Raw genomic sequence first — 15,780 nt, 5'->3', positions numbered from 1 at the left:
GACAGTTGAGTGACGGTAGAGTGACAGTAGAGTCCCGCCGGCTTCAGTCAATAAGTGACCAGCTGACCCGCAATCATTAACCAGGGACCTCCGGGGGGAGCGGGGACTAACCGAACGCCCCCAGACCCGCAGAAGCGTTTGATTTCTCCTCCGTCCGCCCCCTGATGTCTGACTGTCTGAGATCCGGAGCCTGCGTCAACAACACGTGCTGCTGCCAAAGGGGTTGCTCCGTTCATACACCCACACCTCCCCTGGCCCGGGCAGGCGGGGCGGGTTCTGCTGGGGGAGCACCGCATCAGGTGTAAAAAAGAAGCACAACCAGTCAGACGGGTCCGACCGGAAACCAGAGCTCCCCGTATGTTTATTTATGTCCCGAGGTGTTTACAGCGCGTGAGACAGCAGTTCAGACTAGGACCAGGACCAGAACCAGAACCAAGACCAATAAATCAAACAATAAAAATAGTAAAGTTATGTTTTCAGAATTTTAAATGTCACTTTTAAATTTTAAAATAAGATCTATTTGGTTTGTTTGTTTGTTTTGTTTATAGATTTCCTGTTTTGATCTCTTATTGATCAGTTTATTGATCGGCAGTCTCCTTCTGCTCAATGTGTTTCTCAAATTTTCAGCGTTTTTCTTTCTGAAGTTCTGATCTCTGATCTCTGATCAATATCGACAATAATATCTACATCTACAATGACAATGTCTACAGGTGTCTGCAGGTGTCCACAGGTGTGTCTACAGGTGTGTCTACAGGTGTCTACAGCTGTGTCTACATGTGTCTGCAGGTGTCTGCAGGTGTGTCTGCAGCTGTGTACTGGTGTGTCTGCAGGTGTCTGCAGGTGTGTACAGGTGTGTCTGCAGGTGTCTACGTGTGTGTCTACAGGTGTGTCTACAGGTGTCTGCAGGTGTCGACAGGTGTGTCTACAGGTGTGTCTGCAGGTGTCTACAGGTGTGTCTACAGGTGTCTGCAGGTGTCTTCAGGTGTATCTGCAGGTGTCCACAGGTGTGTCTACAGGTGTGTCTGCAGGTGTCTACAGGTGTGTCTGCAGGTGTCCGCAGGTGTCTACAGGTGTCTACAGGTGTGTCTGCAGGTGTCTACAGGTGTCTCCAGCTGTGTCTACATGTGTCTGCAGGTGTCTGCAGGTGTGTCTGCAGCTGTGTACAGGTGTGTCTGCAGGTGTCTACAGGTGTGTCTACAGGTGTCTGCAGGTGTCTTCAGGTGTATCTGCAGGTGTCCACAGGTGTGTCTACAGGTGTGTCTGCAGGTGTTTACAGGTGTGTCTGCAGGTGTCCGCAGGTGTCTACAGCTGTGTCTACATGTGTCTGCAGGTGTCTGCAGGTGTGTCTGCAGCTGTGTACAGGTGTGTCTGCAGGTGTCTACGTGTGTGTCTACAGGTGTGTCTACAGGTGTGTCTACAGGTGTCTGCAGGTGTCTTCAGGTGTGTCTACAGGTGTCTGCAGGTGTCTACAGGTGTGTCTGCAGGTGTCCACAGGTGTCTGTAGGTGTCTGCAGGTGTCTACCGGTGTGTCTACAGGTGTCTGCAGGTGTCTACAAGTGTGTCTACAGGTATCTACAGGTGTCTGCAGGTGTGTCTACAAGTGTGTCTACAGGTATCTACAGGTGTCTGCAGGTGTGTCTACAAGTGTGTCTACAGGTATCTACAGGTGTCTGCAGGTGTCTACAGGTGTGTCTACAGGTGTCTGCAGGTGTCTACAGGTGTGTCTACAGGTGTCTGCAGGTGTCTGCAGGTGTCTACAGGTGTCTACAGGTGTCTGCAGGTGTCTACAGGTGTGTCTACAGGTGTCTGCAGGTGTTTACAGGTGTGTCTGCAGGTGTCCGCAGGTGTCTACAGCTGTGTCTACATGTGTCTGCAGGTGTCTGCAGGTGTGTCTGCAGCTGTGTACAGGTGTGTCTGCAGGTGTCTACGTGTGTGTCTACAGGTGTGTCTACAGGTGTGTCTACAGGTGTCTGCAGGTGTCTTCAGGTGTGTCTACAGGTGTCTGCAGGTGTCTACAGGTGTGTCTGCAGGTGTCCACAGGTGTCTGTAGGTGTCTGCAGGTGTCTACCGGTGTGTCTACAGGTGTCTGCAGGTGTCTACAAGTGTGTCTACAGGTATCTACAGGTGTCTGCAGGTGTGTCTACAAGTGTGTCTACAGGTATCTACAGGTGTCTGCAGGTGTGTCTACAAGTGTGTCTACAGGTATCTACAGGTGTCTGCAGGTGTCTACAGGTGTGTCTACAGGTGTCTGCAGGTGTCTACAGGTGTGTCTACAGGTGTCTGCAGGTGTCTGCAGGTGTCTACAGGTGTCTACAGGTGTCTGCAGGTGTCTACAGGTGTGTCTACAGGTGTCTGCAGGTGTCTACAGGTGTCTACAGGTGTGTCTACAGGTGTCTACAGGTGTCTACAGGTGTCTGCAGGTGTCTACAGGTGTGTCTACAGGTGTGTCTGCAGGTGTCTACAGATGTGTCTACAGGTGTCTGCAGGTGTCTTCAGGTGTATCTGCAGGTGTCTACAGGTGTGTCTGCAGGTGTCCACAGGTGTCTGCAGGTGTCTGCAGGTGTCCACACGTGTCTGCAGGTGTCTGCAGGTGTGTCTGCAGCTGTGTACAGGTGTGTCTGCAGGTGTCTACGTGTGTGTCTACAGGTGTGTCTACAGGTGTGTCTACAGGTGTCTGCAGGTGTCTTCAGGTGTGTCTACAGGTGTCTGCAGGTGTCTACAGGTGTGTCTGCAGGTGTCCACAGGTGTCTGTAGGTGTCTGCAGGTGTCTACCGGTGTGTCTACAGGTGTCTGCAGGTGTCTACAAGTGTGTCTACAGGTATCTACAGGTGTCTGCAGGTGTGTCTACAAGTGTGTCTACAGGTATCTACAGGTGTCTGCAGGTGTGTCTACAAGTGTGTCTACAGGTATCTACAGGTGTCTGCAGGTGTCTACAGGTGTGTCTACAGGTGTCTGCAGGTGTCTACAGGTGTGTCTACAGGTGTCTGCAGGTGTCTGCAGGTGTCTACAGGTGTCTACAGGTGTCTGCAGGTGTCTACAGGTGTGTCTACAGGTGTCTGCAGGTGTCTACAGGTGTCTACAGGTGTGTCTACAGGTGTCTACAGGTGTCTACAGGTGTCTGCAGGTGTCTACAGGTGTGTCTACAGGTGTGTCTGCAGGTGTCTACAGATGTGTCTACAGGTGTCTGCAGGTGTCTTCAGGTGTATCTGCAGGTGTCTACAGGTGTGTCTGCAGGTGTCCACAGGTGTCTGCAGGTGTCTGCAGGTGTCCACACGTGTCTGCAGGTGTCTGCAGGTGTCTACAAGTGTGTCTACAGGTATCTACAGGTGTCTGCAGGTGTCTGCAGGTGTCTACAAGTGTGTCTACAGGTATCTACAGGTGTCTGCAGGTGTCTACAGGTGTGTCTACAGGTGTCTGCAGGTGTCTACAGGTGTCTCTGCGGGTGTCTACAGGTGTCTGCAGGTGTCTACAGGTGTCTGCAGGTGTGACCACGCTGCCTCCTGATGAAGATCATTTAATGTGGCTCCGCCTCCTGATGAAGATTATGTGGTCAAAAGCTGTAAATTGAGGTGGGTTCAAGGTCGAGAACAGAATGAGCTTTTATTGTGATTTTTTTTTTTTTTTTATCTGTGATCAGATTCCGATCTGTGTGTGTGTGTGTGTGTGTGTGTGTGTGTGTGTGTGTGTGTGTGTGTGTGTGTGTGTGTGTGTGTGTGTGTGTGTGTGTGTGAGACCTTTGGAGTGTGTACCTGTTTATCAGGTAGATAACAGCTGGATGAGGAAACGCACCTGTCAGACAGGTGAGCAGCGTCCTGTTGTCTCACTGCAGGTTCTGGTCCTTCGTCTCTTCAGGTCTTCTTCAGGACTCTGGAGTCCAGGTTCCAGGTTCCAGGTTCCAGGTTTTAGGTTTTAGGTTTTAGGTTCCAGGTTTCAGGTTTCAGGTTTCAGGTTCCAGGTTCTAGGTTCTAGGCTCTAGGTTCAAGGACCTCAGATCCAGTCTGTGTCTGTGTGTTTCTATGAGTGTGGAGGACTCAGGTATGTGGTGGAGGTCCTCTAAGAAATCTATGATTTTGATTGAAAAGATGCAGTTTGATATAATTATTTTACAATTTAAAAAAATATATATATATTATTACAAAAGTTTTGTTTGATCATTAATAACTGTGTTTGGACTTGTTCTGACCCACTGCATTTTGACTCATTGTGTTTTAACTTGCTGCGTTTTGACTCGTGTTTTGACTTGCTGTGTTGACTCACTGTGTTTTGACTCATGTTGACTCGTGTTTTGACTCACTGTATTTTGACTCGTGTTTTGACCCGCTGCGTTTTGACTCATTGTGTTTTGACTCGTGTTTTGACCCACTGCGTTTTGACTCGTGTTTTGACTCATTGTGTTTTGACTCATTGTGTTTTAACTTGCTGCGTTTTGACTCGCTGTGTTTTGATTCGCTGTGTTGACTCACTGCGTTTTGACTCATGTTGACTCGTGTTTTGACTCACTGCGTTTTGATTCGCTGCGTTTTGACTCGCTGCGTTTTGACTCGCTGCGTTTTGACTCGCTGCGTTTTGAGTCGCTGCGTTTTGACTCGCTGCGTTTTGACTCGCTGCGTTTTGAGTCGCTGCGTTTTGACTCGCTGCGTTTTGATTCGCTGCGTTTTGACTCACTGTATTTTGACTCGTGTTTTGACCCGCTGCGTTTTGACTCATTGTGTTTTGACTCGTGTTTTGACTCGCTGCGTTTTGACTCATTGTGTTTTGACTTGTGTTTTGACCCACTGCGTTTTGACTCGTGTTTTGACTCATTGTGTTTTGACTCATTGTGTTTTAACTTGCTGCGTTTTGACTCGCTGTGTTTTGATTCGCTGTGTTGACTCACTGCGTTTTGACTCATGTTGACTCGTGTTTTGACTCGCTGCGTTTTGATTCGCTGCGTTTTGACTCGCTGCGTTGAGTCGCTGCGTTTTGACTCGCTGCGTTTTGACTCGCTGCGTTTTGAGTCGCTGCGTTTTGAGTCGCTGCGTTTTGACTCGCTGCGTTTTGACTCGCTGCGTTTTGACTCGCTGCGTTTTGACTCGCTGCGTTTTGATTCGCTGCGTTTTGACTCGCTGCGTTTTGACTCGCTGCGTTTTGACTCGCTGCGTTTTGATTCGCTGCGTTTTGACTCGCTGCGTTGAGTCGCTGCGTTTTGACTCGCTGCGTTTTGACTCGCTGCGTTTTGACTCGCTGTGTTTTGAGTCGCTGCGTTTTGACTCGCTGTGTTTTGACTCGTGTTGTCTCTGCTGTTGGACAGGATGGGCGGCAGGAAGTCGGTGTGTTTGGGCCTCTCTGCTCTGGAGGTGATTCTCTGCGTCCTCTTCCTCCTCATGACGGGTGTGTGTGTGGTGCTGGTCGTACTGACGGCCACCGGTCAAACATGCACAGGTTAGGAATCGGAATCTTACGCCGCTGAAAGTCGTCCCTCCTTCAAATCTGAGAGGAGATGAACAGAACCGGACTTTTTCTTTATGTTCGTCTTTATGATTTTACACTCAGTGTTTACATCAGTTTGTTTGTGGAAGAGCAGCGACATCGTCCTTTAAAAGCACTGCTTCCTGTCTCTGATGTCCGGTCAGGTCCAGAACCAACTCTTCCTCCCAGTCCGGACCCTCAGCACAAACCTTACCTGATCGGGGTGGGCCGGGCTGACTGCACCGGACCGCCAGCTGAGATCCCGCTGGTCAGTACCAAAACCCCCCGACACCAACGCTGAAGGAGGTGAACAGAAGTCCTGGAGGTCCACACGGGAGACCGAGGAGGCCCAAACTTCAGTTCAGAAGTCTCTTGAGAATCTGTCTGATTTTAAGTTTTCTTCAGAACACAGTGATCAGTGATGTTTGTCAGATTACCCATGATGCACTGCAGACAGCAGCTGCTCACACACAGTTCTGCTGCCTTAAAGGGACAGTTCCACTAAATGTGATCAGATACAGGATCAAAACCCTTTTAAGTTGTGTATCTGTGTTAATGTGTGTGTGTGTGTGTAGATGGGCTACGCAAACCCTCAGCAGACGGCTGCAGGCATACACACTCGCCTCTACAGCCGGGCGTTCATCATCGACGACGGGAGGCGGAGAGTCGTGTTCGTCACCGCAGACGTAGGAATGATATCACAGAGGCTGCGACTGGAGGTAAAAAACAACCAGGAGAAGGTCTGGAAGTGTGTTTACTCTATCCAAATGATCTTTAAAAATGTGTGTGTGTGTGTGTGTGTGTGTGTGTGTATGTATGTGTGTGTCTGTGTGTGTGTGTGTGTGTGTGTCTGTCTGTGTGTGTGTGTGTGTGTGTGTGTGTCTGTCTGTGTGTGTGTGTGTGTGTATGTGTGTGTCTGTGTCTGTGTGTGTGTGTGTGTGTGTGTGTGTGTCTGTGTGTGTGTGTCTGTATGTGTGTGTCTGTGTGTGTGTGTGTGTGTGTGTGTGTCTGTCTGTGTGTGTGTGTGTGTCTGTGTGTGTGTGTGTGTGTGTGTGTGTCTGTGTGTGTGTGTGTGTGTGTGTGTGTGTATGTATGTGTGTGTCTGTCTGTGTGTGTGTGTGTCTGTGTGTGTGTGTGTGTCTGTGTGTGTGTGTGTGTGTGTGTGTGTGTCTGTGTCTGTATGTGTGTGTCTGTGTGTGTGTGTCTGTCTGTGTGTGTGTGTGTGTCTGTGTGTGTGTGTGTGTGTGTGTGTGTGTGTGTGTGTGTGTGTCTGTGTCTGTGTGTGTGTGTGTGTGTGTGTGTGTGTCTGTGTGTGTGTATGTATGTGTGTGTCTGTGTGTGTGTGTCTGTCTGTGTGTGTGTGTGTCTGTGTGTGTGTGTGTGTGTGTGTGTGTGTGTGTGTGTGTGTGTGTGTGTGTGTGTCTGTGTGTGTGTGTGTCTGTGTGTGTGTGTGTCTGTGTGTGTATGTGTGTGTGTGCAGGTTCTGCAGGCCCTGCAGGTGAAGTACGGGGATGAGTACCGTGAGGAGAACGTGGTTCTAAGTGGTTCTCATACCCACAGCGGTCCAGCTGGATACTTCCAGTACACGCTGTTCATGATCAGCAGCAAAGGTTACATCAGGGCGTCGGTGGAGCCGCTGGTCAACGGCATTGTCCAGGTGGGTGTGTGTGTTACCGAGGGTGTTTCCATGGTAACTGTGGGTCAATCTGAGGGGCGAGGACCCTCTACGGGTCGGTGCCGCTGATGTGCCGTGTCTCCAGAGTATAGACCGAGCCCACCGGAACATGAGGCCCGGCCGGATCTACCGGAGCAGCGGAGAGCTGGACGACAGCAGCCTGAACAGAAGTCCTCACTCGTACCTGAACAACCCTGAAGAAGAGAGGATCAGGTGACGGACACGGAGGGGGCGGAGCCTCGGAATCAGGGGGCGGGGCCTCTGACTGAATATTTAAACTCTGTAAACCGTGAAGTCATAAGTGGCTTTATCTGCATTTAACATGTTAGATTATACAAACACATTATTGATCAGTTATTGATTAGTATTATTGATCAGTATTATTGATCAGTTATTGATTAGTATTATTGATCAGTATTATTGATCAATTATTGATTAGTATTATTGATCAGTTATTGATCAACTATTGATTAGTATTATTGATCAGTTATTGATCAACTATTGATCAGTTATTGATTAGTATTATTGATCAGTATTATTGATCAATAATTGATCAGTTATTGATTAGTATTATTGATCAGTATTATTGATCAGTTATTGATTAGCATTATTGATCAGTATTATTGATCAATTATTGATCAGTTATTGATTAGTATTATTGATCAGTTATTGATTAGTATTATTGATCAGTATTATTGATCAATAATTGATCAGTTATTGATTAGTATTATTGATCAGTATTATTGATCAATTATTGATTAGCATTATTGATCAGTATTATTGATCAATAATTGATCAGTTATTGATTAGTATTATTGATCAGTTATTGATTAGTATTATTGATCAGTATTATTGATCAGTATTATTGATCAATTATTGATCAGTTATTGATTAGTATTATTGATCAGTATCATTGATCAATTATTGATTAGTATTATTGATCAGTATTATTGATCAGTTATTGATTAGTATTATTGATCAGTATTATTGATCAGTTATTGATCAGTTATAGATTAGTATTATTGATCAGTATTATTGATCAGTTATTGATTAGTATTATTGATCAGTATTATTGATCAGTTATTGATCAGTATTATTGATCAGTATTATTGATCAGTATTATTGATCAGTATTATTGATCAGTATTATTGATCAGTTATTGATCAGTATTATTGATCAGTTATTGATTAGTATTATTGATCAGTATTATTGATCAGTTATTGATTAGTATTATTGATCAGTATTATTGATCAATTATTGATTAGTATTATTGATCAGTATTATTGATCAGTTATTGATCAGTATTATTGATCAGTTATTGATTAGTATTATTGATCAGTATTATTGATCAGTATTATTGATCAGTTATTGATCAGTATTATTGATCAGTTATTGATTAGTATTATTGATCAGTATTATTGATCAGTTATTGATCTGTTCAGGTACAAGTGGAACACAGACAGACAGGTGACGGTGCTGAAGTTCACCGATCTGGACGGAGACGGGATCGGGATGCTCAGGTAGAACCACACTGAGCTGAAGAGAACGCTGCCCTTCAGCAACAACAATAACAGCAATAACAATAATGATAAAAACTGTTTTCCCTGATATTTGTACTTTTGAATGGTGTTTTTCTGTCTTTTAAGTATATTATGACCATGTGGTGATACTACACTCAAAATACAATGAACTGAATTGACAACAATAATAATAACAATAACAACAGTAATAACAACAACATGGTCTGGTAGGAAACTTCAATCTTCTGCTTCCACCGCCCGTTGTAGGTGAAACTTTGACCTTTGACCTTCCTCCCTCCTCAGCTGGTTCGCCGTCCACGCCGTCAGCATGAACTACACCAACCGCATGGTGAGCAGCGACAACATGGGCCACGCCTCCTACCTGCTGGAGCAGGACAAGAACCCCGGAGACCTACCTGGACAGGTGACACCGTCATCATCAGCTGGAGATGTTCTCAGGGCTGTGTTCACTGTCGGCTAAAGTGTGTGTGTGTGTGTGTGCGTGCGTGTGTGCGTGCGTGTGTGTGTGCGTGTGTGCGTGTGTGTGTGTGTGTGTGTGTGTGTGTGTGTGTGTGTGTGTGTCTGTGTGTGTGTCTGTGTGTCTCAGGGAGGCTTCGTCGCTGGGTTCTCCTCCAGTAACCTTGGAGACGTCAGTCCGAACACCAGAGGACCTCACTGTGTGAACACCGGGCGGCCCTGTGACTACCTGAACAGCTCCTGTCCTGTGGGAGGGGTAAACACACACACACACACACACACACACACACACACACACACACACACACACACACACGCACACACACACGCACGCACACACGCACACACACACACACACGTTATAATGAGCAGACAGTAAACAGGAAGTGTGTCTGTCAGACGAAGATGTGTCAGGCGTTCGGACCCGGTGACGACATGTTCGACAGCACGAAGATCATCGGACACAAAATCTACATGAAGGCCAAGGTACCTGTCTGTCTGTCTGTCTGTCTGTCTGTCTGTCTGTCTGTCCATCCATCAGTGGAGGATTGATGCCAGAGTCCTCAGGAGTGACGTAAACCTGCCTGTGTGTATGTTGCTGCCCCCTGTAGGATCTGTATAGAAACGCGGTTGAGGAGGTGACAGGCTTCATTCATTCAGCTCATCAGTGGGTCAACATGACGGACGTGACTGTTCAGATCAACAACACACACACGGTCAGCACACACACGCACACACACACGCACACACACACACACACACACACACACACACACACACACACACACACATCTTTGATTTTATTATTGAAATTTTTTTTTTATTGATATTTTTCATTAACTTCATATTCTCAGACATTCTTTGTTTCTATGACCGTTTGTGAAGAATTCTCAGAAACTTTTTAAAATATTGATTTTATTTTTTAGAACTATTTCATGAATAATTTCAAGAATTAAATATTTCAATTTTTTTTTTAAACATTTTTGGTAATTATATTACAACTTTATAGATATTTTCCCAGATATTTTTAAAAGTTGAATTCATAATTTTTTTCAGACAGTTTATTAATTGTCTGTGTGTGTGTGTGTGTGTGTGTGTGTGTGTGTGTGTGTGTGTGTGTGTGTGTGTGTGTGTGTGTGTGTGTGTCAGGTCAGCACATGTAAACCAGCTCTGGGTCACAGCTTTGCAGCAGGAACAACAGATGGAGGAGGAGACCTGAACTTCACTCAGGGTGATTCTATGATGATCGACTGTTCTGTTCTCGATGCCGTTCATCAACGGAGCTCAACTCTGTCTGTCTCTGAATCTGTCTCATGTCTCATGTCACTTGTCTCCGTCTCTGTGTGAAGGCGCGGTGGACGGAGACCCGTTCTGGGACGGGATCAGAGACGCTCTGCTGGGCCCGCCGTCCAATCAGACGCAGGAATGTCATCATCCCAAACCAATCCTGTTCAGCACGGGGGAGGTGAGTGGAGGCGGGAAATCAGATGATATCACACATCTGATGTCTGCTCTATCTTATGTGTGTGTGTGTGTGTGTGTGTGTGTGTGTGTGTGTGTGTGTGTGTGTGTGTGTGTGTGTGTGTGTGTGTGTACAGATGAACTGGCCGCTGCCTTGGCATCCTCAGATTGTCGACATTCAGATCATCACTATCGGATCTGTTGCTGTCGTTGCTGTTCCAGGAGAAATGACGTAACTAATGACACGTGATAATGATTCACCCACAGACTGGATATAAAACTACAGACTGGATATAAAACTACAGACTGGATATAAAACTACAGACTGGATATACAACTACAGACTGGATATAAAACTACAGACTGGATATAAAACTACAGACTGGATATACAACTACAGACTGGATATAAAACTACAGACTGGATATAAAACTACAGACTGGATATAAAACTACAGACTGGACATAAAATCACAGACTGGATATAAAACTACAGACTGGATATAAAACTACAGACTGGATATAAAACCACAGACTGGATATAAAACTACAGACTGGATATAAAACTACAGACTGGATATAAAACTGCAGACTGGACATAAAACCACAGACTGTATATAAAACTACAGACTGTATATAAAACTACAGACTGGATATAAAACTACAGACTGGATATAAAACTACAGACTGGACATAAAATCACAGACTGGATATAAAACTACAGACTGGATATAAAACTACAGACTGGATATAAAACCACAGACTGGATATAAAACTACAGACTGGATATAAAACTACAGACTGGACATAAAACTACAGACTGGATATAAAACTACAGACTGGATATAAAACTACAGACTGGATATAAAACACAGACTGGATATAAAACCACAGACTGGATATAAAACTACAGACTGGATATAAAACCACAGACTGGATATAAAACCACAGACTGGATATAAAAGAGTTCGTAGCTTCAGGTCTGTAAAATGGTTCTGATCCAGAAGTGTCTTCAGCTGCAATACCAGCGAGTGCCACTAGAGGTCGGCTCCAAAAAGCCTCCGGCTCCATAGACTCCCATTCAACTTCTCTCATCAAATCCAAAGTGAATAAAATGTGTCCATCAGTTATCTCGGTGTTGTTAGCTAAAGTCACTCCTTCTTATTAGTTTTCTGGAGGTCCATCTGAAAATAATCCCTCATTCATTAGAAAAGAAGATTCAAGAAGACCTGTTTCTGGGGGCGTGTCTGTTTGATTGACAGGTCTGTGGTGCAGTCAGGTTACAGCTATCGGTGGGCGGGACGTAGTATCGTCAGGTTTCCGATCAGATCGGTCAGATCCACCTCTGGCTCCTCCCCCAGCTCGTCCAAATATGGTCACTTCCTGCTCCAAACCGCTCCGAACTAACAAGATGGTGACGGACAGAATCTGAACTGGAGGATTCATAATGTTCACAAACCAACGATGACATCACTGATGGATGATGACATCACTGATGGTTGATGAATGGATACAACCGATGATAACAACAACACTGATGTGTGTGTGTGTGTGTGTGTGTGTGTGTGTGTGTGTGTGTGTGTGTGTGTGTGTGTGTGTGTGTGTGTGTGTGTGTGTGTGTGTTGCAGCACCATGTCGGGTCGGAGGTTACGAGAAGCTGTGAAACAGGTGAGAAACATTAATGTTCATTATTGACATTATTCTCAGCATTATTATTGTATTTCTGTGTTATTATTGTATATTATCATTGTGAGTTATTATTGTGTACTTTAAAGTTGTGTGTTTATTGTGTGTCAGGAGCTGGAGGCGGGGGGGGGCGGAGAGAAACATGGAGGTGGTGATCGCCGGCCTCAGTAACGTCTACACTCACTACATCACCACCTACGAGGAGTACCAGGTACACCGCCGCTGAGGCTCATGGGAGTTGTAATGTTTAGAGGCATCAGGCAGAATGAGGAAGTTACCGTGGTGGTCGGAGGAAGAACCGGATGTTTTATTTCGGTTCCAGTATTAAAACCAAACAGTAAAAATACTCAACTACAACTCAATGTTTTGTAAGTAAAAAGTTTCTAACTGAGGAAAATGAAGTGAAAAACGTCCCATTTGACTGTTTCACTGTTTTTACCATGAAAACTTATAATTTTACTGAATTATTAATGAGCAGAAAAACCATTCAAACGTTGCAGCTGATTGTTTTTGTTCTGTTCAAGATTACTTTCATCGTTTGACATGAATCAATCGATATCCTGTTTATTTACAATATTATGTGAAATAATTTGAAAATTCATGAATAATATTCATCTCAATTACTGAAAAGAAATGAGATTATTATGGTCTGACTGGCTGCTGTCACCGTGTGTGCTTCAGGTGCAGCGGTACGAAGGAGCTTCCACCATCTACGGTCCGCACACGCTCAGTGCGTACGTGCAGACGTACCGCGGCCTGGCCAGAGCCATCGCTCAGGTGGACGACTCAAACACACGGTACCGAACAGAAGAAGCCGGTTCTGCCTCAGCGGACCTCTACATGTGTTGTTGTGTTTCAGGACTCGGTGTCGGCGCTACCTCGTGGCCCGCCGCCGCCCTTCTTCCAGGAGAACCTCTTCAATCTGCTGCCGGCGGCGCGCGTCGACAAAAAACCAGCAAACAGCAGCTTCGGAGACGTCCTGCAGCAGGTCGAACCCGTTTACCGGCAGGTAGGACGCACCTGCACACCCGAGGCGTCCCGCGGGGCTCCGACTGCGGCCGGAGACGTCCTTCAATGGATGTAACATTTGAAAAAGTTATAAATAACAAATCAAAAATGTTTTTAATATCTGTGAGCGGTTGTTTGGTGAGAAGACAGAAATCCGACTTTCTATTATTTGCAGCTGTTAAATAAAACAGTTATTGAAGCAACATGAACACGAGCAGAAGATTATATCTGGAAATCTGATAAGGTAGAAATAAATACATTTTTAAATGGAAAAAAACTATTATTAAAAAAACATCCTAACTGAAAATATCAATGAAATGTCTGAACTGACTTCTACAGCTGATTTTTCACAGTTCGCACAATAACAATGTGTTAATATTATTAAGCGACGTCCAGCGCCACCTAGAGACGAACACCTGACATCACCTGCATGTTCCAGCATCAGTCTGACCACACGCTGCTGCTTCTCCGGAAAAGAGATGAAGCTTTTCTTTCTGAATGTTTTCCAGGGGGATGTCGTCTCCGTGACGTTCGTAGCAGGAAACCCGAGAAACTCCGGAGACATCGTGAGAATCTTTCATCCATGGTTTTGTGTCTATTAGCTCTTGTTTCGGTTCTTGTTCCTGAGTGTTTCCGTCCTTGTGTTTGTTGCAGAGAGATAAAACCTTTGTTACCGTGGAGATGTTTGACAACAGAACGGAGACCTGGGAGGTCGTCCACACTGATGCATCATGGGAGACCAGGTAGGTCAGTGTGCAGGTGGAAACTGTGATGTAACCTCAGTGGAACTTGAAGCTTCAGTTATTCAATTTCATTTCATTTCATTTCATTTATATAGCGCCAAATCACAACACAGGTTATTTCATGGCACTTAAGTCTTTACAGCAAGACTTTACAACAATGTGGTTCTATAAGATCTGTCAGGATGATGTGGTTCTATAAGATCTCTAAGATATGATGGAGCCTGGTCATGTAGAGCTTTGTAAGTCATCAAGAGAATTTTAAATTATATTCTTGATTTCACAGGAAGCCAGTGAAGAGAAGATAAAACTGGAGAAATATGATCTTTCTTGATAAATCCCGTCAGTACTCTTGATGCAGCATTTTGGATCAGCTGCAGGTTTTTAATGAGTAATTTGGACATCCTAACAACAAGGAATTACAATAATCTAGTCTAGAAGTAACAAACACATGAATGAGTTTTTCTGCGTCACGCTGAGGAAGGATTTTCCTGATTTTATTAATATTACGTAGATAAAAGAAGGCAGTTCTGGAGATTTCCTTTAGCCCAAGGTTCCTCACAGTGGTGCTGAGGCCAAGATGACATCATCTAGAGTAACTAAGTGATCAGAGAAAGCGTATCTGAGGATTTTAGGACCAAGTACAAGAACTTCTGTTTTGTCTGAGTTTCGAAGCAGGAGATTGTTGGTCATCCAGGACTTTATGTCTTTTAGACAGACTTCAAGTTTTACTAAGTGATTTCAGTTATGGAGAACGTTACTTCATCATGTTTCACTGAAGCTTTTACAAACAGAAAATCATATCAAAACACTTCAGAACCTTTAAATCCGAACGGGTCCAGACGAGGTCCAAACCTGAAGTCCTGCCGACCTTCATCATCCGTCAGGATATTCACAGATGTCTCTTGTCACAGGTTTCACTGGCTGAAGGGTTCGGGCCAGCAGAGTAACGCCACCATCGAGTGGTTCGTCCCTCCGTCGGCCGCCGCCGGCTCCTACAGGATCCGACACTTCGGCCACTACAAGCAGCTGAAAGACCTTCGACCCGTCATCACGCCGTACGAAGGCTCGTCCGACGTCTTCACAGTCGCCGCCAGCTTCTATTATCGGTGATGTCGCCGACCGGTCCGAGACTCTGAACCCCCAACGGAAGGAGGCGGTTTGCATCAGGGGATTTATAGAGTTTAAAAGTGTTCAGCTTCGGATGATGTCATAGATTACGTTTTCACGTCATTTTTTGCGAATAAAAGCACATGCAAACATCAGACCACATGATGTCAAAATATAACATGCCGTCCAAGATATCATATAAACGTCTTGGTTTAGTTTGTGGTTCAAAATGTCAATAAAATGTCTGAATATAAATATTGTGTTGTGAACAGAAAAAACACAAAATCACGAATGATAAATAAAAACATTTCATTGAATAGAATATGCTATAGTGTGACTTTTTTGTAATTATATTATAGACGACATGTTACAGTGTGACTTTTTGTTATCATATTATAGACGACATGCTATAGTATGACTTTTTTATCATATTATAGACGACATGCTATAGTATGACTTTATTATCATATTATAGATGACATGATATAGTGTGACTTTATAATCATATTATAGACGACATGCTATAGTGACTTTTTCTTATCATATTATAGACGACATGCTATAGTGTGACTTTATTATCATATTATAGACGACATGCTATAGTGTGACTTTTTTTTAATCATATTATAGACGACATGCTATAGTGTGACTTTTTT

General features: G+C 44.7%; 1 protein-coding gene across 1 annotated transcript; it reads left to right on the top strand.

Moving 5' to 3' along the window:
* The first annotated feature begins 5,363 nt into the window (after positions 1-5,363).
* Positions 5,364-15,424, top strand: asah2 (N-acylsphingosine amidohydrolase 2). Its single transcript, XM_069160424.1, is given in 21 exon segments — positions 5,364-5,421; positions 5,613-5,716; positions 6,024-6,167; positions 6,929-7,105; positions 7,209-7,336; positions 8,566-8,643; positions 8,947-9,067; positions 9,251-9,376; positions 9,520-9,606; positions 9,732-9,836; positions 10,270-10,351; positions 10,470-10,585; positions 10,719-10,813; positions 12,209-12,248; positions 12,378-12,389; positions 12,391-12,477; positions 12,948-13,043; positions 13,126-13,275; positions 13,784-13,840; positions 13,929-14,017; positions 14,929-15,424. Coding segments are annotated over 21 exon segments (2,151 nt in total). The 3' UTR covers positions 15,128-15,424.
* Positions 15,425-15,780: the final 356 nt, after the last annotated feature.

Source organism: Embiotoca jacksoni, unplaced genomic scaffold (assembly GCF_022577435.1).
Source record: "Embiotoca jacksoni isolate LCO1_2020_lvr unplaced genomic scaffold, fEmbJac1.0.p SCAF_26, whole genome shotgun sequence".
NCBI lineage: Eukaryota > Metazoa > Chordata > Actinopteri > Embiotocidae > Embiotoca > Embiotoca jacksoni.
Note: the sequence above shows the minus strand (reverse complement) of the source record. Positions and strands in the feature narration are given on the sequence as shown.